Below are 27,245 nucleotides of genomic sequence, written 5' to 3' on the forward strand. Positions count from 1 at the left end.
AAATAATTTAGACACTCACTTGCACTTGCAACACTGCCAACAGCCCAAACAAAGTTTTTGAGAATGAGCATTGCAATGGAAGAGTTGGCGACGCCAGGACAAGAGTTGGGTAAAGCATCAGAGTTGAAAGCCGGAAAGGGTGCTTACGTTTCAACAGAGAACGGCACCACTTACGCCTCTCTCACCGGATTCCTTTCTCTTATACGTCCACCTTCCGATTCTGTTGACCAGGTTTTGTTACTCCCCCGAATCTTTACTGTTTTGCATTCTTTAATGTCCTCTAAGTTTTCTTTAGTCACACATGATTTGAAACTTGAAACTATTTTCTTTTGCCTATTGGATCTTTTTTATAACCCTGGTGTCTGGGTCGGTTTGCGTGCATTCTGACTAATTTCAGGGATACCTACCAACAACAACAACAGGTAATTCTGTTTATCAAGGCCAGTACGAATGAGAAGAAATCACCGAGCGTTTTTGTCTTTATTGGGGTTTGAACTTGAGATCTCGTAGTTCTCAACCCACTTCCTAGATCATTCGGCCACACCCTTGGGTGCCAATTGGAATTTTCTTGGAAAGGTCAAATTCTTTGAGCCCTTGTCGTTCAGGAGAGTGGACAGGAATTTTACTGAATAGGGTCTATTAGTACTGTTGGGACTACGTACAACAACAACAACAACATACCCCTGGTTATTTCATATCCATGTTTGGTGTATTAAGGGCAATTGTAACTTTAACCATGCACCATGTATTAAGAGCTCTTGTATGACTAATACTCCCTCCGGTTCAATTTGTTTGACCTACTTTACTTTTTGGTCTATTTCAAAGAGAATGACCCATTTCTTTTTTAGCAACCCTTTAGTTTCAACTATCCATACGGCATGTATAAGACTATAAGGTTCAAAAGTCTTCTTTACTTTCTTAAACTCCTTGTCAAGTCAAAATAAGCCTGTCAAATTGAAATGGAGGGAGTACATGTATTAGATATACATTGGCTGAAAATCATACGAAACAAAAGATTAAATAATACCATGACTAATATATGTATTAGATATCTAGTACATCCTCCCTTGCATAGCGGGAGCTTTAGTGCACCGGGCTGCCCTTTTTTTTTTTTAAGAGAATATCTAGTACATCCTACCAACGACCCAAATGAATTAGCTAAGAAAGACAATCTGGAATGATTTGACCCAAAAAGAAAAGAAGGCAGGCATTATACTCCAGTTTCACTAGATTGTTTTTACTTCATACAAGTCCTGATCAAAGAACTTCATTGTTTGCTCTCTAGTTGCATTGATGTGAGATGAATAATTGTAGCAGATTCTTAAGAGCTGTCATGCATGGGCATGATTATCACAGTCATAAGATTATTGTTTGGCAGATTAGTGTATCCTTTTGTTTCTGATAATTCTGAGGTTTTCATCACTTTCTGTTGCTTGAAATGACAATCTTTTCCTCCATTTTGTCAATCTTCTTCAGAGATCAACAGTCGAAGTTACCGGTCATAAAGCCCATGGAGCAGTTCCTCAGCCTGGTTCCATTGTTTTTGCTAGAGTGAGTTTTCTTGATTAAGACGATTTAATGATAGTTTCCATGAAAATTCTGTGTTGACGTTTTAGTGTTACCCGAACTTGATAGCTTTTTTATTGAGTATGATGACACACTCATCACTCTCTCTAGCAGCACTTGCCTGAGTGTAAACATTGTCTATAGGGAGACATTGTTTCTTGTCTCAAAGATTAAGTCTATCCAAAAACAGTTACTATATGATATTTTTCATCTTTTCCTTTTTTTAAAAAAATAATTTTTAACCTAGAAGTGTAGATGTGCGGTACTAGGCAAAAACTATGGCATTTTTCTTTCCTTTTCTTTGTCATTGGGTGAACTTATGTGCTTTAGCTACTCCTAATTTTTTCTATCTTCTTTTTCTAAACTGCCGAGGATTTTACTATCCAATAAAAGGAAAATTGACAAGGACTTTACTAGTTGTATCACTTCTTTTCAATTGCAGTTCATCTTGCGTACCTTCATTTTTGATTCTTCCGGTGAATGCCATTAATGTGGAAGATTATCGATGTGTTGTAAAACAGAAAACAGACTATACAATTGTAAAACAGAAAACTGAAAGAACTGCGAGTATTTTCGATTTTAGACTTACTGTAGACTGGAAAAGATCAGCTTCCCTTTTTGAAATATTGTCATATAACTGGTAACATATGCTCTTGTCTCAACCTGGCAGAACTATATTTTAAAAGAAATAAAAATCTAGGTACTTATCCATGCCCTTTCTCTGCTTCAACTCATTCTGGATTGTGATATAGAGGTGCAGATTCTTTAGGTTAGTTAGAAATATATCTGATAGACTTACTGCGAAAAACAGTAAATAAAGAAACAAATATTGATGTTTTACACTAGATGTACTGATATTACACCAATAATTCTGATAACAGTCACTAGGAAACTGTTAATACCTTAAAATACAACCTAACACATGAATGAAATTCACTAATACAGTACATACTACTAAGATTACACAAATTCCAGTAGACCTAGACATCCTAGACATTCGAGAGGCTAGAACTCTCCCAGAAGATTCCCTTTTCATTTCTGAATATCTCTGCCCACTGTCTTGTCCCTTTTTCTACAGAAAAACCACCCAATGTAACTGTCTCATGACCGTTACTAAGTTTTCCAATTGCTTATTTTGGCCTCCTAGAATAAGTTTTTATAACTTGAGGTACATCATTACCCTCCCCTATAAGTTTCACCTTGTCCTCAAGGTGAAAATCAGGAAATTGCAGATTAATGATTGCATATTCCTCCTAAGTGTTTTCAACTTCTGGCAGGGTCTTCCACTTGATTAACATTTCCCACTTACCATTGATTAGCCTCCTGTTCTGCCTCACTGCTTTCAGGTTCAACTTGAAGCTCTAAATCTTGGGTGAGAAACGGAGGTAGGTTTTGAACAAGAGTAGTTGGAAGCAAGCATTTTCTCAACTATGAAACATGAAACACTGAATGAATGCGCGTTCCAACTGGTAACTCCAACCGATAAGCTTACGGGGCCAATCCTTTCTAGAGTCTTGAAAGGGCCATAAAAACGGGGATTGTGTTTTTCATTGATCTTCTTAGCCAAAGAACGTAGTTTATAGGGCCAAAGTTTGAGATATACCATTTCACCAATCTCAAAAATCACTTCTCGACGATGTCGATCAGCTTGATTCTTCATTCTTTGTTGTGCTTGCAGTAGATGTTCTTTGAGTTTAGTCAAGATCATATTTCTAATGCGTACCTGCTCATTTACTTCTTCTACCGCTGAAGTCATGTCATCCATGTGAAAAATTGATGGTGGATCCTTTTCGTATAATGCCTTAAAGGGTGTCATACCTGCGGATCTGTTGAAGGATGTATTAAACCAATACTCTGCCCAAGATAACCAGTGGGACCATTGTTTAGGATTTTCTCCTGCCATAGAATAGAGATATATGTCTCCAAACTCCTATTCATGACTTCCGTTTGCCCATCGGTTTCCGGATGATATGAAGACCTATAGCATAGGGTAGTACCTGCTATTTTGAATAACTTTTTCCAAAATTGGCTTATGAACACACGATCACGATCAGACATAATAGATTTTGGAAATCCATGCAATTTAACCACTTCCTCAATGAAAACAGCAGCCACATCTTTAGCATTAAAAGGGTGTGAAAGTGGAATAAAATGTGCATACTTAGTAAGGCGATCCACCGCAACCAATATAGTATCAAACCTATGGGATTTAGGAAGGCCAGTAATGAAGTCCATAGTTACATCCTTCCAGACATGATGAGGTAGAGGCAAAGGTTGAAGTAACCCTGCAGGACTCAAAGTTTGAGACTTGTTCTTTTGACAAATATCACACCTGGAAATGAAGTCTTGCACATCCCTCTTCATACCTTCCCAATAGATAATAGATATTCTTAGACGACCTCTTATATGTGCAAAGATACCCTGAATAGCCTCCGACAGGAGAAGAATGAAACTCTTTCAATAGACTAGGTATACGAGATGATCCTTTTGGCAAAACCAAACGTCCTTTGAATAGTAGACATCCATTCTTCAAGCTGTATTTGTCATCTATTTGCTGTCTTAAGATTAACTTTTGCAAAATAAAAGTCATTTTGGTGTCTCGTTGTTCTTCTTGGTCCCATTCTTTCTTGTCTTCATATTTCCAAATTGAAAATGCATATAACTCTGCCGATTCCCCGCTTCTTGACAATGCATCAACCACTTTATTTTCAGCACCTGGTTTGTACTTGATCTCAAACTTATAACCCATGTGTTTGGAGACCCATTTCTGTTGATTCTCATCATTGACTCTCTGTTCCAGCAAAAATTTAAGGGCTTTTGATCTGTTCTGATGATGAAATGATGACCCATCAAGTAGTGATTCCATCTTTTGACAGCTAACACAATAGCCATTAGCTCCCGTTCATATACCGAACATTGTCTTGCTCTAGAAGAAAGCATTCGACTGAAATAAGCGATAGGTTTACCATTTTTCATTAAAACTGCACCGACACCAAATCTCAAAGCATTAGTTTCAATTACAAAAGGCTGAGAAAAATTCGGCATCGCTAAAATGGGCACTTGAGTTATAGCCAACCTCAACGCTTCAAATGATTGTTGGGCTAGTTCTCCCATGAAAAGGCATCCTTTTTTAAGTAAATCAGTCAAAGGGGCAGCGATCTTACCAGTCTTTGACAAATTTTCTATAATATCCTGTGAGTCCCAAAAATCCCCGTAAAGACTTGATATCTTTAAGAACTGGCCAAGATATCATACTCTCAATCTTGGAGGGATCAACTTGCACTCCTTCAAAGGAAATGATATGGCTCAGATATTCAAGTTTAAGCTGGCCAAACATGCATTTTTTTTTTGTTGATTACCAGTTGATTCTCTTTGAGAATGTCCAAAACAACCTTCAGATGCCCAAGATGTGAAGCATAATCCTTGCTGTAAATCAAAATATCATCAAAGAATACTAAAACAAATTTTCGCAAATAATTCCTGAAAATATCATTCATCAGTGATTGAAAAGTCAAGGGTGCATTGGTCAAGCCAAATGGCATGACCATAAACTCATAATGTCCCTCATGGGTGCGAAAGACTGTTTTTTCTTCATCTCCAGCTTGAATGCAAATTTGATGATAACCCGACTTAAGATCCAACTTTGTAAATATGGTTGCTCCCCCTAGCTCATCAAGTAACTCATCAATGCATGGTATTGGAAACTTATCGGGGATTGTGATATCATTAAGAGCCCGATAATCTACGCAAAATCGCCAACTTCCATCCTTCTTCTTCTTAGCCAGTAATACTGGACTAGAATAGGGACTAGAACTAGCCTTAATGATTCCTGCAGGCAACATCTCCTTGACCAAACGCTCGATCTCCGCTTTTTGAGAATGAGGATATCGATATGGGTGAATGTTTGGTGGTTGTGCTCCAGGTTGAAGAGTAATAGCATGATCCCAAGAACGACGTGGTGGTAGACCCAAGGTTTGTTCACCTACTTCTGGATAATTGGATTATAACTTTTCAATCTCAGATATTATATCCCCTCGAAGCAACACTGATCTTCCCTTATCTTTGAATTTCATGGTTAAAGTTTCCAGTTTACCCTCATTTTGCCTAATGTGACTAACCATTCCATCCCTAAAACCAAATCAGTTCCCTTTAATTCGAATAGAAAATACTGTTGGTTGATTTGGATTCCTTGCACATCCAGCCTTACCTCTTTGCATACTTTATTCCCGTTAACCGGTTTACCATTACCAATTACTACTTCAAATCTTTTGGTCTTTTTAATAGATAATTGAAGTTGATGAGCAAGGGTGGAAGATATAAAATTATGGGTAGCCCCACTATAGACCAAAACAATTACGTTGTGCCCTGAATCTTCCCTACGAATTTCATTGTTCTACCTCCTGTAAGTCCCATAGCTGAATTCATATTCAACACCATCATAGTACCTTTCGTTTCCTCTTCATCTAAATCTTCTCCGGTAAGCTCAAAGAATTTTTCTGTATCATCCTCATCTATCTTGGGTGTCTCTGAAATAATCAATAGGTTAAGCTGCCTGTTTTTACAATGATGATTGGGGCCAAATTTTTCATCACATCTGAAACATAACCCTAGTTGTCTTTTTCGAGCAAATTCTGAATCAATCAACCTTCTAAATTGTCCGTTAGATTTTGCTACCGAAGAGTTAAAACTAGTCGACTTTGTGGCTGGATGCAATTGTTCAGTGTTATGACTTGTTGTTCTGGCTTTTGACTCCGTGTTTCAAGTACGTTTGCAACTCGATGATAATTGGTTCTAAATCCAACCGGTTTGTTTCTTGAATTTCCTTTGGTTGGTTCAAATTTAAAACTATGAATTTGTTGCAACATAGAATTTCGATCCTCCACCTTTTGAGCCATCTCCATTATCTCCCTTAATGTTTGAGCCCGTAACAGCATCATATCTGCTCAAATTTCCTCTTTCAGTCCATTCAGAAACACTCCTGATAACATTTCATCAGACGCCTCAGTCATGCTGACACCTTTTCAAATTCTTCACGAAACGCAGCGACTGTTGTCATCTGCCTCAGCCCTATTAAAACAGCATATTGGTTGATCTTTTGAGAATCTTGAAATCGGTTCAACAACTCTCTTTTGAAGTCTTCCCAGGTTGATATTTGTTGTTGAGATTCCATCCAATAATACCAATTTAAGTTTTTTCTTTCAATCAAACACCTGCTGCCCGTAATTTTTCCACTTCAAAAATTTCATTCACAGCGAAATATCATTCCACTCTAAAAATCCATCCTAAAGGATCCTCTCCTTCGAAAACTGGTAATTGTAGTTTTCAAAACTTCTTCCTATCTTTTTCTTCAACCAAGTTGACATTGCTTCCCTTGTCTTGGTTTTCGATGGATTTGGTTTGAGAAGTGGATGCTTCTACCATCACAGTTCGCCTTTGGGCTTCAATTCTTGCAAGAGACTCTCATTTCTTGAAACCATCCTTTCTGATATCTTGACCCCCTCCCCCTGTCAAATTAGTCTCTACCTATTCGACGTGTCCCTCCATTTTACTCACCATACCCGAACGTCACTGCTCTGATACCAAATTGATAGACTTACTTTGAAAAACAGTAAATAAAGAAACAAATATTGATGTTTTACACTAGATGTACTGATATTACAACAATAATTCTGAAAACAGTCACTAGGAAACTGTTAATACCTTAAAATACAACCGAACACATGAATGAAATTCACTAATACAGTACATACTACTAAGATTACACAAATTCCAGTAGACCTAGACATTCGAGAGGCTAGAACTCTCCCAGAAGATTTCCTTTTCTTTTCTGAATATCTCTGCTCACTGTCCTGCCCCTTTTTCTACAGAAAAAAACACCCAATGTAATTGTCTCATGACAGTTACTAAGTTTTCCAATTGCTTATTTTGGCCTCCTAGAATAAGTTTTTATAACTTGAGGTACATCAATAACCTTCAAATTTAATTAGATTTATGTAAGCAGTTGACTTCATTTTTAATCATTAGTTGATAGTCATATCTTTGGTCAGAGACTACAGAATTTTTGAGATGAGTTCTCTTTTTAATTAGTCTACTTTCTCTGATAGGTTACTAAGGTGATGGCTAGAACGGCTACAGCAGACGTAGTATGTGTTGATTCCAAATCTGTGCGTGAGAAATTTACGGGCATTATTAGGTGAGTTAAATTGATTTTCTTTTGCAGTTGAAAATTACGACTACAGTTTCAAGGTGGCTCTTGATGGGGGATTTCATCAAGGGTTTTTCATTTCTCAAGTATTTTGGCCAAAATGGCTGAACTCTGCTGGGGCTTAATATAGAGCCTCACTTGACAGAATAGTTGCTCTTGTAATGAAGTGCGAGACAAAGAATATAAATTATGCACTGGTGTATAACAACTTTTTAATCGACGGCTATGGTGTATATTAGTTTAGGATAATGGCAAGATAGGAGTGGTGTTTCTATCATGTCAGGGTGCTGATGATAGTTGGGCTGAAACATACGTAGTATTAACAGGATAGTTTCTGCTTTGAGAGGCTGATTTCTGTCTAACTTGGTCTTCTGTGATAGGAGATAGATCAGGGCATGTTCTAGTATGTTCTAGTATAGATAGGGTGAATGATTGAGGTTCTATGTAGTATGTGGTATTTGTAGACTTGTTTGTACAAGTTCCATCCCTACATGCACTTATTAAAAGTATGAATCATATAGATACAGATGATTTTATCGTGGGTTAATTTTGCTTACTGTTTTTTTCATGCTAATTCTCAACGCAATATAATCTTACCAACCACTCTAAATGTCACAAAGTTGCAAAATATGATTGATTTTCTGAAAATGGTTAACACACTTCTTTTTAATCTGGGGTTTATGATTTACGGGAATGGAGAGATTGACGAGGATGTCACTCATCATATTGGGGTAGGGTGGATGAAATGGAAGCTCACTTTCGGAATCTTGTGTGATAGAAAGGTACCTCCTAAACTTTTTTTTTTTAATAACCGTGGTGTTCGGGTCAGCTTGCGCGCACCTCGACTAAATCTAAATCCACGGGATACCTGCCACCTCCTACCAGCAACAGGTACTCGGTAATTCTGTCTACCAAGGCTAGAACAATAGGAAGAAAACACCTAGTGTTTGTCTCTGCTGGGAATTGAACCTGAGACCTCATGATGCTTATCGCAACTTCATTGAACCACTAGGCCACACCCTTGGGAGCAAAAAGATACCTCCTAAACTTAAAGGCAAGTTCTACAAAATAATGGTTAGATCGGCTTTGTTGTATGGGATGGAGTGTTGGCCTGTCAAGAAGTCTCACATCCAAAAGATGAAGGTGACTGAGATGAGAATGCTATAGTGGATGTGTGGGTCTACTAGGAAAGATAAGATTAGAAATGAGGTTATTCAAGATAAGGTGAGATTGGCTTCGGTGGAAGCCAAGGTGAGATTGGCTTCGGTGGAAGTCAAGATGAGGGAAGCGAGGTTGAGATGGTTCAGACATGTGATGAGGAGGGGCACGGATGCCCCAATGCGGAGGTGTGAGAGGTTGGCTAGGGATGGATTTAGGCAAGGTAGAGGTAGACCGAAAAAGTATTGGAAGGAGGTGATTAGACATGATATGGAGCAACTTCAGCTTACCGAGAAGGTGTGGAGTAGTTGGATTAGGGTAGAAGGATAGTAGGAACGAGTGTGTTAGTAGGTAGGAGGACTTTCTTATCCATGTTAGTAGCTATAATACTAGTATTATCTCAGAATGTTGTATCGTTTGTTGTATTACTTGGTGAGTCTTGTTTATGGTATTATTGAGTGTGGTAATTTGTATTGTATCTTGTCCTTTTACTATTTCTTTTCTAGATTGTTTTATCTTGAGCCGAGGGTCTATCGGAAACTGCCTCTCTATCTCACCTCTCTGAGGTAGTGTTATAGACTGCGTATGCTTACCCTCCCAAAACCCCACATGATGGGAATATACTGGGTATGTTGTTGTTGTTGATTCCATATAATTATAATGACAGAATTGCACATTGTTGCGTTGATTACTTTGAAAATGAGCTTCACTGCTATTTTTATGGATTGCTGTATCTTTTAGTTAAAAGTTGGTTATTGTGTTGTAGGTCAAGAATCATCCCTAATGCAGTAGGAAACTGTATAAAATACATGGTTATACTGTTCAATATGTTTGTGTTTCTAACATTTGTATTGGATATTCTGTCTCTGAAATTTCCTTGTCAGGTCGTGCTGGATTAATTTTACAATTTGAGTTTAATATAGGGCCTTAACAATAATCTTGTGTTAAAGCAAAAGGGATGAAGACTTGTCAAAAGAAAAAAAGGAAGGGGATAAAGAAAAGTTTACCCTCTAATATCACGGCAGTTTTACTACATCTAAATATCTTAGTGCATACAATTCATATTGGGTTTCAATCTTCACTTTTACTACATCCATTTGTTGAATCACATCAGTTGGTAATTTCAATAGCACTATGTTAATATTGTACTTAATAGTCGCAGAACCGAGCCTTAAATTTTCAGCTGTATTCAGTCACCAGATTACTTATAGAATCCCATTTTTTAACGTGTTGACTTTGCTTTATATGCAAGTTGACTCTGCAGTGCTGCAAGATTTTGGCACAGAAAATCTAAAACTTTCTTCTGAATCAACAGGCATCAAGATGTCAGAGCAACTGAGATTGACAAAGTTGACATGCATTTGTCCTTCCGCCCAGGTGATATTGTTCGTGCATTGGTGGTAATCTCCTATTAATTTAAATGACTAAGAAAGGATTAAATTTTGATTGTATGCTAATTCTTAGATGCCGCCTAAGGCAAATGCAGCTAACAATATTTGTCCTGGCAACTGAAGTAAAAAAAATACAAAGAGTGTAAGATTCAAATTCCAAATTCAGAAGACAAAAAGAGCTATAGTGCAGGTTGCATTTTAGTCTATCTTTGACAAAGAGAATCATTACGAGCCATTGGCCGTTTGCACTTAGGGGTCGTTTGCTAGGAAAACTAGTTATGCTAGGATTAGTAATTTAGGATTAGTAATGTAGGGATTACTAATACAAGGATGCAGGGATTATTTTTTATCAAGTGTTTGGTTCATTGTGTTAAAAGCTAGAAATATAATGTATTGTGTTTGGTTTAAGATTCTACAAATATCTTCTTTACAATTATGCCCTTGATCTTTTTGTGGAGTTTCTATTTTATTTAACTTGACAACTTAAAAATTAAAATATGAATAGTTCAGATGCATGAAGTGCATAGACCCTTCGTCAAATGATCTACGGACCTCTACCACATCATGAAATGCATCCTGCCAAGTCATTATCAATCAAACAATTGTTGGAACCTCACATACCCTTTTTTTAAATCTGCCACAGTCCATCCTTGAGGTCGTTTGTGTGGTTTATTTTCCAGAATACTCCAATACATATGATCAAATCTCTTGGGGACTCACAGACACGGAGATTTTGGCTTACAAACATGTTACGAAGCCCTTATGGAGAACCATCCATCACAATTGGATTTCCAGTGGATATGGAGACTTCACATACCACCAAAAATCAAGCATTTTTTATGGTTTATCCTTTTTACTGCAATTTATTATAACCACATCTCTTGTTTTCATTCACCAAATTGTTCTCTGTGTGATGCTGTGCAGGTAGAAATTTTGCTCACCTGAACTTCGAATAATGAACTTCTGCATAATATTGAAATGGGACCTTTTGTTCAGTCCCTAAACTTAAGCAAGTACACCGATTGACGAAAGATATATTATGCAACTTAATAATTACGTTTACATACATCATTTGAGTTTATTACAAGTGCCACCACATTCAAATTTTTCCATAGATACTAGTTATAGAAAAACTATGATCCTCGTGCCCATACACCAATCATATTCATAGTCAATATAGGACGTAATCCGAGGTATCAAAAAATTACACTACAATTAACCTAAACCTTTGGAGGTTTTTAGTTAAGCAAAAACTCACAAAGTAGAGCCATCACTTATACACACGTCTACCATACTTTAAAATATATCATTGATAATCATAAACACAATTCCATGTTTTTGACATCATCGCAAAGAACCATTGTTGCTTTGATGTGTTGCTCTGTTGAGTACAACTCAAATATGGGAGATTCAATGATGGAATAAATTTGACCACGAAGATTGGATTGGTCACGATCCCCTATCTTTTCAATCAAGGCACTCATTCGTTTGTTTTGACTTCTAGTAAAACTTTTTATAACCTTCATAATACCTTTAAGAACTGTCTTATTATCATTCTCTACATTTTTTTTCTTTTCTTGCATTTCTCCTTTTCATTGACATTAGATGACCTTCTAGTATACTCACCTTGTTTGTTGGCTTGTTTGAATCCAGCTTCTTCAGTTTCAAATGCTCCAACATTTTCGTTTTTGAATGCTCCAGTAAATGCAGTAGGTCCAGTAGCATTTTCAGCTTCTCCATTAGCCGCATGTGGTCTATGGCTAACATCGTCTTCTTCATCACCATCAACGTCAATAGGAAATCCCGAAGTCATGACATTAAAAAGTTCTGGACATTGATTCCTTTGAATTTCCTCAACGGCATGTAGTGGTCCTTTGGCAAACTCTCCCGTTGCTCTATTCTTTTCAAAGATTTCCTCCCAATCCCTAAACATCGGCCCTTTTTCTGGTATTCATATTTTTGGCATTTGGATCAATCTAGAAAATAATCATTAAGAAAATGCAAAGCAATGTATGTTATTCAGTTAACTAACTCACTCAAAAAACACATATATATACATAACTAACTTCATGGACAACTAAGATCTCTTACATTAGGAGAGTATATTTTGTGCAATCTGTTGTCTTTGGAATTCAAGTTTATTTGGCACAACTTTTCACTATTCTAGCTAAGGTACGTAAGGTTATTAATAATAGGAGCTATGTTTGGACTGGTACTAATACTATATCGAGAAAGGCTTTGATGACCCTGGATAGGGTGTGCACTCCCAAAACTGTAGGTGGCTTGAACCTCATCAACATTCAACTATAGAATAAGACAGATATAGCTAACACTTTCAGGGATTTAGAGCATAAATAGAATAAGTTATGGATTTGATGGATTCACGCCTATTATACCAAGGAAAATTAGTTTAATGCAGTTCTTTTACCCTAGCAAGCCAAAAAAAATAAATATTAAAGGCAAGAACTCTGGTTTCACAAGTTCAACAACATGCAACAAGAAAGCGCTGAAACAAGTTTATCAATTTGTTACCTGCTAGTACATGAGGCTAGTGTAGAACCAGACTTACTTTGATAGCAGTTGGGAACCTCATTTTAGATATGTCTTATGTAATGGCAAAGGGATAACATAAAATGCTCATATTTTTTCGATGGCCTGTGCAAAGTTTGTACTGCTATATGAATTAAGCGAAACCAAAGGGTATTTGAGAAAAAGTGCAAAACTTGGGAATCCATTACTAGAAAAAGTGCAGAACTAATTGGCAACTAAAAGCATCATGTAGAGTGTGCAATATTTCGTTTTCTGGATTTCAATAGCTTTTAAAGTTGAGATTTCAATAACTAATTGAGAGTGTTGGTCAGTTAGGAATTCCCACATCCAAAAGTTGAAGGTGGTGGAGATGAGGATATTGCGATGGATGTGTGGTCTTACCAGGAGAGATAGGGTTGAAAATGAGATTATTCGGGAGAAAGTAGGAGTGACTTCGGTGGAGGACAAAATGCGGAAAGCGAGGTTACGTTGGTTTGGGCATGTGATGAGGAGGTGCTCGGATGTTCCAGTACGGAGGTGTGAGAGGCTGATTATGGATGGTTTTAGGTGGGGTACAGGTAGGCTGAAGAAATATTGGAGGGAGGTGATTAGGAATGATATGGAACAGTTACAACTTACGGAGGACATGACTCTTGATAGGAAGGTGTGGAGGCCGCGAATTAGGCTAGAGGGTTAGTGGGTAGGAGTTCGTCTATAACAGTAGGGAAGAGTGCTTTGTCTACGTTTGGAGTTTCTTGTTCGTGGTGTTTTGGTGATGTCTATGATCTCGAATAGATAGTTTATAGTATTATCTTGTGGTTGTCTTGTTTCTTGTACTAGCTAGCAGTGTGTTGTCCTATTTTGCTATGTGCTTTTATGTTTTTTATTTGTTATACTGTTATCTATTTTGAGTCGTGGGTCTATCGGAAGTAGCCTCTCTATTTCATTTGAGGTAGTAGTATGGACTGCGTACGCATTACCCTCCCCAGACCCTACAATGTGGGAATACATCGGGTATGTTGTTGTATTTGATAGTTATCTATATTTAGTACATAGCAGGTTGTGTAAAGCCTAGCTATAGCTATGTAATGCAATACGGGTGATCAATACCAAAGTTTAACTATCAAAAAGAACAAAACACACATATAAAGTAACAACATTAAAATAAGTTTAAGTAATATTAATTACCTTTAGGGGTCGTTTGGTAGAGTGTATAACATTAAAATAAGTTTAAGTAATATTAATTACCTTTAGGGGTCGTTTGGTAGAGTGTATAAGAATATTGCTGAATAAAGTGTATTATTAATGCTTGAATTACAAATGCAAGTATTAGTAATGCAGGTATTAGTTATGCAGATATTATTTCATTCACAGTGTTTGGTTTGATGTATTAAAAATAATATATATTTATATAATTTTTATATAAAATTATTTATTTACCAAAATACCCTTCTTTTTATCCTTTCTTTCAAGCATTAAAGTAGCAGCAACTACTTGTCAAAAAATCCAAGGAAGCACCCATGGCTGCATAAGGTTTGAAGAGTTTCTGCATTCCTAACAGATCACCATGACAACTTCAAGAATCAAATTCATATTACCATCCAACTTTTACACTTCGATAGTGAGTGATATATTTCCCGTCAAACTGACCTTGTGGCCATTAGTAGTTTTTTTTCATATGATAGTTTGCCTTTTGTTTTTTCAAATCTCAAGCTTGTATTAATGGTGACATTTTTGTTCTTGAGGATGAGAATGAGGTCCATAAAATTGGACTAATTCCAATCACAATGATACTACTATTTCAGTATCTCAGCTGAGATACTACCATGCTCATGGTTAGCAGCAGGTGAGATATTGAAATGGAGGCAGCAGCAACTCAAATCATAGCAGCAAAAAAGCTGAAAAGGAGGGGTAACTTTGACATTTAACAAGTTAATACATGTGTTTAGTATCTTTGTATTACTAATACATGAGAAATGGTGTGTATTGTTAATACACACCTCAATACACAATAGAGTGTATAACTAATGCTTGTATTAGTTATACATAGACAAAAAAAATGTACCAAACAATGTACTAGTAATGCACATTAATTAATGCATGCATTATTTTTTTCAATACATTGTACCAAACGACTCCTTAGAAAGTCATCCCAAAATTTTGAATCATCAACTATTATAGCTCCATCATTATACTGAACTCCCGAACCACTTTGGCTCTTTAGCATAGCCATACTCGCATAACATCTCTTCCAATGCCTTATTTTACATAAGGCATGTGGTTTACCTTTTAATCTGTTGTTAGGATGATGTTTACATAAATAACATTCTAACTCCTTGAGGTATCCCGGCCTAAAGGTTCCATTATCACCTCTCCAACCATTAGCACACAACTCTTTTAACCTATCTATAAGAGTCCGTTCTTCCTGTGTAGTCCATGACTTTTGAGTTGAAGGAGTTGAATTGCTTGATCTTTTTGATGCATTATTTGAAGATGTTTGATTATTCATTTTGTCTTTATATTCTTGTGGAATAGATTTTCAACAAAAATCAAGAAAAAGATTATAATCACAGTAATAGTTGAGGAATTCTTCGCCCAGTGTTCATGGAAGCGTGATGCGGAAAAAAGCGACAAGACTCCGCATCACGCATTACACGATGCATGAAGCGATGCGGCCGCATCATTGAACTAAAGCGCAATTTAAAAGAAAAAAGACCAAATAGCATCCAAACAGTAAGTCATAACTGAAAAGACCTCAACAATTATATAACAACAATAAAGACAATATATATAGACAAAAGTTTAAATGAAACACCAAATCACAAGTTAAATCACCGAAACTGGAGAAAAAAGAAGCGAGGAGCATAAGTAAAAAAACAAAGAAAAGGAAAGAGAAAAACAAAGAAAGAAAATAGAGCAAAGCAGTAACTGATCGTCACAGTGAGCAGCAGAAGTGAAAAAAGAAAAAGAAGAAGAAGAAAGAAGAAAAAAACAGTAAAGTTGCAGCAGTGAAAAACGACAAAACAAGGAAGAAGGGAGAGAGAAAAGAAAGAAAATTATCACAAAATCTCAGTGAAGAAGAAAAGAGGTCGCAGCAATGAAGTCACAACTCTCTTCAGAGCTAACCTTAAAATTTCACAGAAGTGAAGGCAACAATGCTCTGACTCTTTTTTAACTTTAAAATTGACTCGACTCTTTTATTTTTAATTTAAAAATGACCCAACAAATAAAATCAACACGATGCGAGCGCAACGACTTGCATCTCGCATCACACCGCATCTCGCACACAGGGGTTATGCGGCCGTATTTGTTAAATAGCTTCGCATCAGTTACTCGCAGCGGAAAAGCCTCGCATCGCATCGCATCACCGCATAATGCGATGATGCACTCGCATTCCAGAACACAGTCTTAACCTTCACCTAAAGTAAGACTAATTCTAAAAACGCTTGATATAGAAAATAAAATGTATGAGATAAAGCATATAAAATCACATAAAACTGTATTGGTGTATCCAGATGATGCTAATTAAAGCTTTGATTGAACCACACATCAATTGGTGTATCCAGGCTAGAAATACCAACTTCTGGTGGGATAATTGGACTAGGATTGGTGCTCTTGCCATAATTAGCCAGGGAAGTCATCTCTACTCTAAGGAACTTGTTAGTGATTATATCATATGTTGCTCGGACTCTTAAAAATGTTACAGACACGTGTAGGTACATTCAAAAGTAGTGTATTTTTGAAGGATCCAACACGGGTGCGGCAATATTTTTAAAGAGTCCGAGCTACTGTATCATTAATAGGGACTAGAATATTTTTAAATTTCTGGATAATTTAACTCCACATTTGATAGCAAAATATCGAGAGACTTAGTTTATCTAACGGAATAAGTAGTTTGAATCATAGAAAAGCAGGTAAAAACTTAAAGGGTGTGATCCGACGAGCTATTGAAGTTTTGAAGCAAAGAGAAATCAGAAACTGTCTAGATAAAAATTAAATTCAAGAAGTGCTGGAATATTATGCTTAGAACCTTGAGGAAGTGTTGGAGTATTGCGCTCAGCATCACGTAGAAACTCGAGTACCATCACTTAAAAATAAATCAAGTGATCTAGTTTTGCATAATGATTCTACTAGTTGCACAAAAAATTCAATAAAGTTGAGAAAAATTGGACCTGTAGCAACTTTCATAAATTATAAACTATGTATTGAAAAAAAAATTCAGTGTACCAGATATCAAAGGATAAAGACGTCATTGATCCAAGAATTAATTTTACACTATTTTAAGATCATACTTGAACTTTCTACAAGAAAGCTTTTTTGTAACATATTAAGAACCATTGTTGATTTCATAGTAGCATATTCTAAAAGTCTAATTCAAGTGCAAAAGGAATCAAGATTCCAATTAATTAACTAACAGAAGAGTCATCTAACTCCTGATGCATACCTTAAAAGTCAAAACTAACTAAACTCATCACAAAAAATAAATATAAGGTGTCATCACTAATTATACTTTGCATTCCATATTGATTGAGCCAAATTATCCCTCCAAGTGGTTCACTCTACAGATGATTCAACAACATTAATGTTTTCGAGCTAATACTCCATTTGTGCTTCCATATCCATGTCTAAAGGACCACTTCCATCTCTCTACAGTTAATGTTGTGAATCAAAGAACAAGCACTTATGATCCTGTTATGAACTTTAACTGAGTACCACGAAGAGCTTCTAAGAATTCCCCAATGCCCTTTCAATAGACCAAACGCTCTTTCAGTAACATTATGAGCCCTAGCATACTTCATATTAAAAAGTTCTTCACGCCATCGAGGTGGTGGTTTGTCACCTTGCCAATTCTTAACCAATATCTATACCCTCTGTAAGGCGAAAGAAAACCTATTCTATTTGTATATCCTCCATCGCACAAATTATAGTTACCTATAATATAATCATAAAGTTTAGTCATTATTATATATCATTCTTTTTGTGTATAGTTACCTACTCAAAAACTAAAAATACATTGTTTTTTTGTCTTGTAATATGAATATATAAGCACATATACAACATACCCTCAGGAATTTTCAAATCATTGTGTTGCACTATAGCATCTCGTAATACACGACCATCAACAACTGATCCTTCCCAACCAGGTAGCACATAAGTAAAAGTGAGATTTCTATCATAAACTTCCAATGCATTACTTGTTATATCTCCCTTTCGTGTCCTGCATCTTGGTTTGTACATGGATAGAACTTGAGGAGAAAATAAAGTTCAAGAAGAAAATCCTAGCTTGAACTTGACATATATGTGGAAAACTTGAGGAGAAAATAAAGTTCAAGAAGAAAATCCTAGCTTGAACTTGACATATATGTTGAAAGCTTGAGGAGAAAATTTTGTTCAAGAAGAAAATCCTGATAGGAGATAAAAGGAAAAGCAATAACATAGAAATTTCTATATACAAGGTATTCCAATTTCTTCAATTTCACCTTAGCTTTTGTTTTGATTACATAATTTCTTAAATATGTCGGGACTTTCCCCGTCGATTTTGGTCAAAGTACCCAAAATTAGCTGATCAGTTCGGGTACAGATCTCACACCCACACCCACACCCACACCCATCTCGTGTCAACACGGGTGCAACACCGAAAGTGAAGAGTCCAAGTAACTTAGACGGCTACAACTTCTCCATCGCCAAAGAAGAGAAAAGCCTGCCAAAGAAGAGGAAGTCCCTCCAAAGAACAGAAAAGCTGCACTCTTTACCAATTAGCTGGATAAAAGGGAAATTTAGTAAAAAGGTTGAGGGTTAATTTAGTCATTTACTTCTCTTATCTGAGTGTTACTTAACCTAGTATAAGTAATCCCCAGGTTTCGTGGCTATTTTAATTAGTGCATCCTACCAAACGACTCCTTAGTTTTGGGAGTATTGAGAAACTTTATTGTGATTTCTTGGAACTAAACTTGTTTGAAAAGCTTGTTGACTTGCTCCTTATCGAGTATAATTTGTTATATACTTTCTTGAACAGCTATCACTTGGAGATGCACGCGCTTATTATCTGTCAACTGCTAAAAATGAGCTGGGTGTTGTATCTGCTGAAAGTGTGTCTGGTAAGGCTTTCTGTCAACTATTTTATTTTTCTTTTCCATTTTCGGTCGACTTTGTAGATGCTATAAATTTGATTCAGAACAGGGCTGACCGGTTCTGAATATAAAGTATAAATAAAACACGTACCCCCATCTCGCTCGCCAGAGTAATTCCACTTGTAGCGATCATTGTTTAGTATGCTAAACACAAATGATGAGTATTTTTTTCGGACAAAAACACAGATGATGACTAACTTGAAAAGCATAAAAAGTTAGTCACTGTAGGTTAACATAATCTAAAGTTGTCTGCCAGCTTCATGTGATATTTGATTCTGCAAAGACATTAAATTTAGTACCTTGTCAAATAAACATTAAACTGAGTTGTTTGGCATGTTAAACATCTAATAAATGTTGTCGGTGGTCAAATTGTTAGATTGGAGGTGTGGAGATAAACTATAGAAGATAAAGGGTTTAAGTTGAGCAGGAACAAAACAAAGTATTTGGAGTGCAAATTTAGTGAGGGATTGCATTAGGCACGCGTGGAAGAAGTGAGGCTTTACCCACATGCTATCCCTAAGAGAGACAGTTTCAAGTATCTAGGATCTATAATCTAGGGAAGTGGGGACATTGACGATGATATCACATATCGTATTCGTATTGGTGTGGTGTGGATAAAGTGGAGGCTTGCCTCCCGAGTCTTGTGTGATAAAAGATATCACCGAAACTTAAAAGAAAGTCTTCTAGAGTGGTGATTAGACCGGAGTTGTTATAGGGGCATAGTGTTGGCCAATAAAAAACTTCCATATTCAGAAGATGCATGTTACGGAGATGAGGATGTTAAGAGGATGTGTGGGCATACTAGGTGTGACCTTGATAACACGAAGGATGGGAATCCCAAAGCTAGAGTATGAAATTAAATGAAATGCGGAAGAAAAACCCATTATTGAAAGTGTACCAATGGGAGAAATTGGAGAATAACCCATTATGGGAAATTGGAGACCTACCTCACACATCATTATGGGAAATTGGAGAGGATTTCGAGGACCTAGAAGACTACCACACACATCATCCTATAAAATCAACATAGAACAAAGGAACTATTAAATGACATAGAATGCTGCGACACACAAAATCCTAGGAAGTTAACATAGAATAAAACAACTATTAAATGTAGATTCTAGAAACTAACTAAGAAGACTAATTTTAATGATAACATCCATGGTAGCTCAACGCCATTAAAGGGTTTATCAACTTTGGAAGTTCAAGATCCCCATGGCAAGATTTAAAAGTGTACAATAACCCATTATGGGAAGAAATTGGAGAATTGAAGTGTTCTCTAATCCCTTATGGTTTGAGAACACCAATAGAGTAGTTGCCAATGAAAACAATGAGACACATGCAGATTTGGTGCCAAAAAATGAGAATATTGATCTAAATGAAGAATGTAACAGCTAATGTTTATCAACTTTGGAAGTTCAAGATCCCCATGTCAAGATTTGAAAGTGTACAATAACCCATTATGGGAAGAAATTGGAGAATTGAAGTGTTCTCTAATCCTTTATGGTTTGAGAACACCAATGGAGTAGTTGCCAATGAAAACAATAAGACACATGCAGATTTGGTGCCAAAAATGAGAATATTGATCTAAATGAAGAATGTACCAGCTCATGTGTGGAAGATTGCTTACTTTATAGAATCTTTGTCTTGTTTTGAAGATTTTTTTTTGCAAATTTAATCCAAGCCACTTGTCAAGGAAAGTGCTTTTGATCCATATCATGACTATGGTATATCCGATAGTAATGTTAAGTTGTTTAGCAAGAGCAAATATGGCATTGGTGATTTGAGGGTAAATCTTCCCTAAGTGGGGGGAATGATAGCAACCATGGTGGCTCAAAATCCATTGAAGGTCAATGTCAAGATTCGAGGATGAATCTTCTTGAAGAAGGGAGAATGATAGCATCCAAGCTAGAATGTCATTCAAGGCCAAAGAATATTAAGACATTTTAATGGATTACATCTACAACAACAACATACCCAATGTATTCCCATAGTGGGGTCTGGGGAGGGTAAAGTGTATGCAGAACGTACCACTACCTCAGGTGAAGTAGAGAGGCTGTTTTCGATAGACCCCTCGGCTTAGGACAAATAGCAGTATAGCAAATACAAAACATAAAAACATATAAACTAATATAGTACACTAATACAGAAACAATACAACCACAAGATAATACTATAAACTACCTATTTGAAATCATAGATATTACCAAAACACCACGAACAAGAAACTCCAGACGCAAACAAAGTACTCTTCTCTACTGTTGCAGACACACTCCTACCCCCTAACCCTCTACCCTAATTCGCATCTTCCACACTTTCCTATTAAGGGTCATGTCCTCCGTAAGCTGTAACTGCTCCATATCACGCCTAATCACCTCCCTCCAATATTTCTTCGGCCTGCTTCTACCCCGCCTAAAACTATCTATAGCCCTCACACCTCCTCATCACATGTTCGAACTAACGTAACCTTACTTCTCGCATCTTGTCCTTCACTGAGGCCACTCCCACCTTCTCTCGAATAATCTCATTCCTAACCCCATCTCTCCTGGTAAGAGACCACACATCTATCGCAACATCCTCATCTTTGCCATCTTCAACTTTTGGATGTGGAAGTTCTTAACTAGCCAATATTCCACTCCATACAACATAGCCGGTTGGACTGCCACTCTATAGAACTTACCTTTAAGCTTCGGAGACACTTTCTTATCACACAAGACACTCGAAGCGAGTCTCCATTTCAACCACCTTGCACTAATACAGTGCGTGACATCCTCGTCAATCTCACTATTCCCCTGAATCATAAACCCAAATACTTGAAACTCCCCCTTTTTTGAATGGCCTGAGAATCCAGCTTTAGTACCATGTCAGTCTCTTGCGACAAATTACTAAACTTACATTTCAAGTGTTCCATCTTGGTCCTGCTCAACCGAAATCCTTTTTACTCAAGGGTCTGTCTCCAAATCTCCAACTTATCATTAACTCCTCGAATCTCTTCAATCAGTACCACATCATCAGCAAATAACATATACCAAGACACCTCCCCTTGAATATGTCACGTCAAAACATCCATCACCAAGACAAATAAAAATGGCCTAAGAGTTGATCCTGGTGCAACTCTGTCAAAACGGAAAATTGCTCTGAATCTCCTCCTACCGTCCTCACACAAGTCTTCGCGCCGTCGAACATTTTTTTGAATCGACCTAGTGTACGCCACGGGCATCCTTTTAGCCTCCAAGCACCTCCACAAAATCTCCTGGGGACTATCATATGCCTTCTCAAGATCAATGAACACCATGTGCAAGTTATTCTTCCTCTTCCCAAATTGCTCCACTAATCTCCTTACGAGATAAATGGCCGCAGCAGTTGAGGGACCGGGCATGAAATCGAACTGATTCTCAGAAATAGTTACGATCCTCCTCAACCTCAACTCTACCACCCTTTCCCAAACCTTCATAGTATGACTCAACAACTTGATACCCCTATAGTTGTTGAAACTCTGAATGTCCCCCTTATTCTTATATAAACAAATCATCGTACTCCACCTCCAAGTTTCAGACATCTTTCACCGCCCTTAAAATGATGTTAAACAGCTTTGTCAAGCACTTCAAACCTGCACCGCCAGTTCTCTTTCAAAAATCTACTCTCGTTTGGCCCAATCGCCCTACCCCTACGCATCCTACTAATAGCCTCCTTGACCTCCTCAACCTTGATACGTCTATAATAGCCATAATCACGACACCTCTTAGAGTTCTCTAAGTCCCCAGCGTGAAACCTTTGTGCCCCTCGTTATTCAAAAGTGTATGGAAATAAGGCTGCCACATCTTTCTAATGAGGGCATCCTCAACCAACACTGCAGCATCCTCCCCTTGATGCATTTCACTTGGTTAAGATCACGAACCCTCCGCTCCCTGGCCTTGGCAAACCTATATAACTTCTTATCCCCGTTTTTCTCCTCTAAAGTTGCATACAATCTCTCAAAAGTTGTTGTCTTAGCCGTCGTAGTTGCTAATTTAGCCTCTCTTCTAGCTACCTTATACTCCCTATTCGTTTGTCTCTCCTCGTCATCCTTGTTTTCAACAAACTTAGCATAAGCCACTTTCTTATGCTCCACCTTCCTTTTGACTTTTTCTTTCCACCACCAGTCCCCCTGGTCCAGTCCCCCCGGTGCTTGCCAGATCGGCCTCTCGCGACACCCAACATCTCTTTAGTGATCTCCCTAGTGCAACTAGCAGTCGTCTTGCACATACTATCCACATCCCCTCTACACTCCCAAGCCCCCTAGTCGTCAACTTTTCCCCCATTTTCAATGCACTAGCCAAAGTCAAGCTACCCCACTTAATCCTATGACGATCATCCACACTCCTCTTCTTTCTGCCCTTTTTAATTTCCAAGTCTAACACAAACTACTTATGTTGAGTCGAAAGATTCTTGCTAGGTATGATCTTACAGTCTTTACAAATCGCTCTATCACCCTTCCTAAGGAGCAAGAAGTCTATCTGTGTCTTGGCCATCGACAGAAGGTAATAAGGTGCTCCTCCCTTCTTGAGCAGCTTGAATTCGCCACCCACAACCCAAAAGCCCTAGCAAAATCTAAAAGAGAAGCTCTTTCTTTATTTCGTTCCCTGAAATCAAAATCTCCATGCACATCATCATAACCTCTCGGTAATTACCTAATATGCCCATTGAAATCCCCTTCAACAAAAAGCATCTCCGTGCTCGGAACGCTTTTGACCACCTCATCTAAAAAAATGTCTTGTGATAAAAGAAGAGCTCTGATCTAATGAAGATATTTTTATAAGCCTTGCATTTATTTGGAGGAAAAAAATTTAAGTCCAAGATGAGGTGGAATTGGGCCCACATTGTGTTTTAAGAACACCATTGGAGTAGTTGCCCGTGAAGACAATGAGACAGATGGAGATTTTGGTGCCAAAAATGAGAATATTGAGTTAAATGAAGACTTTAACAGGTTAAGTGTGGAGGAGGACAAGTGCTTAGAGGTTGCTAACTTTATAGTCTGGTGTTGTTTTAAAGATCCTTTTTTGTAGATTCAGTCCAAGCCGCTTCTCAAGGAAATTGCTTTTGATCCATATCTTTACTATGGTATACAATATCTTGACTATGGTATATCCAGTAGTGATGTTAAGTTGTTTAGCAAGAGCAAGTATGGCATTGGTGATTTGAGGATAAATCTTCCCAAGTGTGGGGGGATGATAGCAACTATGGAGGCTAAAAATCCATTGAAGGTCAATATCAAGATTCGAGGGCGAATCTTCTTGAAGAAGGGAAGAATGGTAGCATCCATCGTAGCTCAATGTCATTCAAGGCCAGAGAATATCAAGACATTTTAATGGGCTGCATTTTAAATATTAAAAGTGTTGTGATAGAAGTAGAGATCCGACCCAATGAAGATATTTTGCCAAAGTCTTGCATCTATTTGAAAGCCCAAATTAAAGTCCAAGATGAGGTGGAATTAGACCCAAATCAATCCCAAAAATGGCAAAAATGCAGCAACCCGAAATTAGTCTTCTTTTAATTAGTTTCTGTAACTTGCAATTAGTAGTTGTTTTATTCTATGTTCAATTCCTAGGACTGTGTGTGGCAGTGACATTTAATGGTTGGTTTGTTCTATATTGACTTCATAGGATGATGTGTGTGGCAGTCTTCTGGGCCCTAGGAAGAGGGTGTTTGGATTGACTTATTTTTAGGTGTTTTTGACTTTTAAGTATTTTTTAATTTTTGGAGGTGTTTAAGTACTTTACTTTTGGCTTAAAAAGTTAAAAAGAAAAAGCCAAAAGTTGGTTGCTGCCTACTTTTGGTTTTTAGCTTTTGACTTGTAAGTCACTTAAAAAAGCTAATCCAATTACCCAGAAGTATCATTTTATTTAATATTATCTTTGACCAACCCCTTCTTCACTACTATATAAAGGGGTATTTGTTCATTCATGAAAATCAAATTTTGAAGAATATAATATATTTAGAGTTCTTCTGAACCTTTGTGGTATTTGTTTTGAGATTTATCTTTCAGCCTAACTAATTCATAGTTCAAGGTAGTAAGATAATTTCTTCTTTGATATCTTTGGTTTCTTTTGGAGTCTTGTGTGATAAAAAATACTACCGAAATTTAAAGGTAAGTTTTATAGAGTGGTGATTAGACCGACATTGTATGGGACAAAGTGTTGGCCATTCAAAAACTCTCATGTTCAGAAGATGCAAGTTGCAGAGATGAGGACATTAAGGTGGATGTGTGGGCATACTAGGTGTGACCATCGTGGTGGACAGGATGAGGGAAGCAAGATTGAGATAGTTTGGACATATGAAGAGGTGAGGTGCAGATGCCCCAGTGACGAGGTGCGAGGGGTTAGATATAGTCGGTATGAGGAGAGGTAGAGGTAGGTTGAAAAATTAGGAGAGGCGATTAGACAGGATTTGACACAAATCGAAGACATGACCTTAGATAGGAGGGTGTGAAAGACGCGTATCAGAGTAGAAGACTAGTCGGGTAGGAGTGATGTCTTGCTTGTCGAAGGTTTAGGCTTGTGGGTGTTTGCTGTTGTATTAGTCGTAGTATTATTGTCTCTTCGGACTATTATAGTCTGTTGTTGATTGTGTCTCGATTATCGTACTATTTTATTGTTCTTGTTTTCTCTTGTAGACTTTGCCATGTTTCTTGTTAGTTTCTGTATTTTTTCAATGCTTCATTCTCTTTGTACCTAGATTTTTGCATGCATTTGAGCCGAGAGTCTTTCAAACACAATCCCTGTGTCTCGATTATCGTACTATTTTATTGTTCTTGTTTTCTTTTGTAGACTTTACCATGTTTCTTGTTATTTGCTGTATTTTTTCAATGCGTCATTCTCTTTGTACCTAGATTTTTGCGTGCATTTGAGCCGAGATTCTTTCAAACACAATCCCTCTACCTCCATGAGGTAGTGGTAAGGTCTGTGTGTACTCTATCCTCCCCAGACCTTACTTAGGCACTTAGGGGATTTCACTGGGTATGTTGTTATTGGAGTCGGTGGTCAACAAAGTGAGAGCAGAGTCATGAGGTCTCAAGTTCAAATCCGCAAAGAAACATAGATGATAATTTTCTCACCAATTTGCCAAAATCTTGGTGTAAAGAGAATCCCGGTACCTATTCTGATGGGGAGGTAGCACGTACCCCATGAAATAGTAAATTTGTGTGCAAATTGTCTTAGACACCACCTCATAAAAATATATAATAAATGGATTATTAGAAATTAAACCTTCTTGTGCAGGTATATTCCTAATTTGCTTTAGGAGTAGCTCCTGTTCCAGATTGACTTAAGAAAAGAAAGTATTGGGATTCCATCTAGCTTTGAGGTTTTTCCTTTATCCAGAGAAAATTTGAATCCCAAAACATCATCATATGGCAGGATTGTTGTATAAGAACTTTCACATTTTCCATCTAAGGTAGACGTGCGGAGGTGTGATTTGAGTTGATATCGTAGTCAGTTTGGTTGCAGAGGCTACTATGTTTATTTATAGGAAAGTGTTGTTTATACCCTCCGTCCCAAATTACCCGTCCCAAATTTCCTAATTTGATTTCTCATTTTACTTGTTTTTTTTCATTAATCAAGAAGAGATAAATTTTTTCTTCCATGTTTTACCCTTTGCATTAATTACTTTTTCTTCAAATTAAAATGTAAACATCATTTAATAGGGGTATTATGATAAACTAGTCATATTATTAATTATTTTTCTTAATCAATTTGGGACGGAGGGAGTAGTAATGATTATTACATGTTACAGATTTTTCTGGGGTTGCAGGGTTCAAGTTCTTAAAAGATGCTTGATAAACTTTTGCAGGTGGTACCATGGTTCCAATTAGTTGGACAGAAATGCAGTGCCCTCTAACTGGTCAAGTAGAACCGAGAAAGGTGGCCAAAGTTGAAGCTTGAGTAAATGAAATCACATTGTGTTGCGATTTACTGCAGCCACTAATTTCAGTTAAACTGGAATACTGGTTTCCCCAAAGAATGCGTCACATCTTTAACCCCCATAGCTTCCCTATTTGGCACTTGTATTATGATTAGTTTTTGATAGATTTGCTACTTCCATCTTTTCGTAGGTTAGCTTTACATTTTGTTAGTTTTGGATACGATAGTTTAGGTGAAGCTCAATGAAGTAATGTTTATTTTGTGTTGGTCACTTTCATTAGACCATTTCTCTGTCTGTTACATTTTCTTTCAGAGGTTACTACTTTGTGGTTGATGAAGTTATAAGGTAATGCGTTAATCTCTCTTG

At 37.2% G+C, this 27,245-nt stretch overlaps 1 protein-coding gene across 1 annotated transcript; it reads left to right on the forward strand.

Annotated features, from left to right (window-relative positions):
- On the forward strand, positions 1-27,240 carry LOC107850660 (exosome complex component CSL4). The gene is made up of 6 exons (XM_016695344.2): positions 1-231; positions 1,477-1,551; positions 7,671-7,759; positions 10,245-10,329; positions 18,866-18,947; positions 26,808-27,240. Exons 1-6 carry the CDS (start codon positions 64-66, stop codon positions 26,897-26,899), a joined length of 591 nt encoding a protein of 196 aa, XP_016550830.1. The 5' UTR covers positions 1-63; the 3' UTR covers positions 26,900-27,240.
- The last annotated feature ends 5 nt before the right edge of the window (positions 27,241-27,245 follow it).

Source organism: Capsicum annuum, chromosome 12 (genome assembly GCF_002878395.1).
Source record: "Capsicum annuum cultivar UCD-10X-F1 chromosome 12, UCD10Xv1.1, whole genome shotgun sequence".
Lineage (NCBI taxonomy): Eukaryota > Viridiplantae > Streptophyta > Magnoliopsida > Solanales > Solanaceae > Capsicum > Capsicum annuum.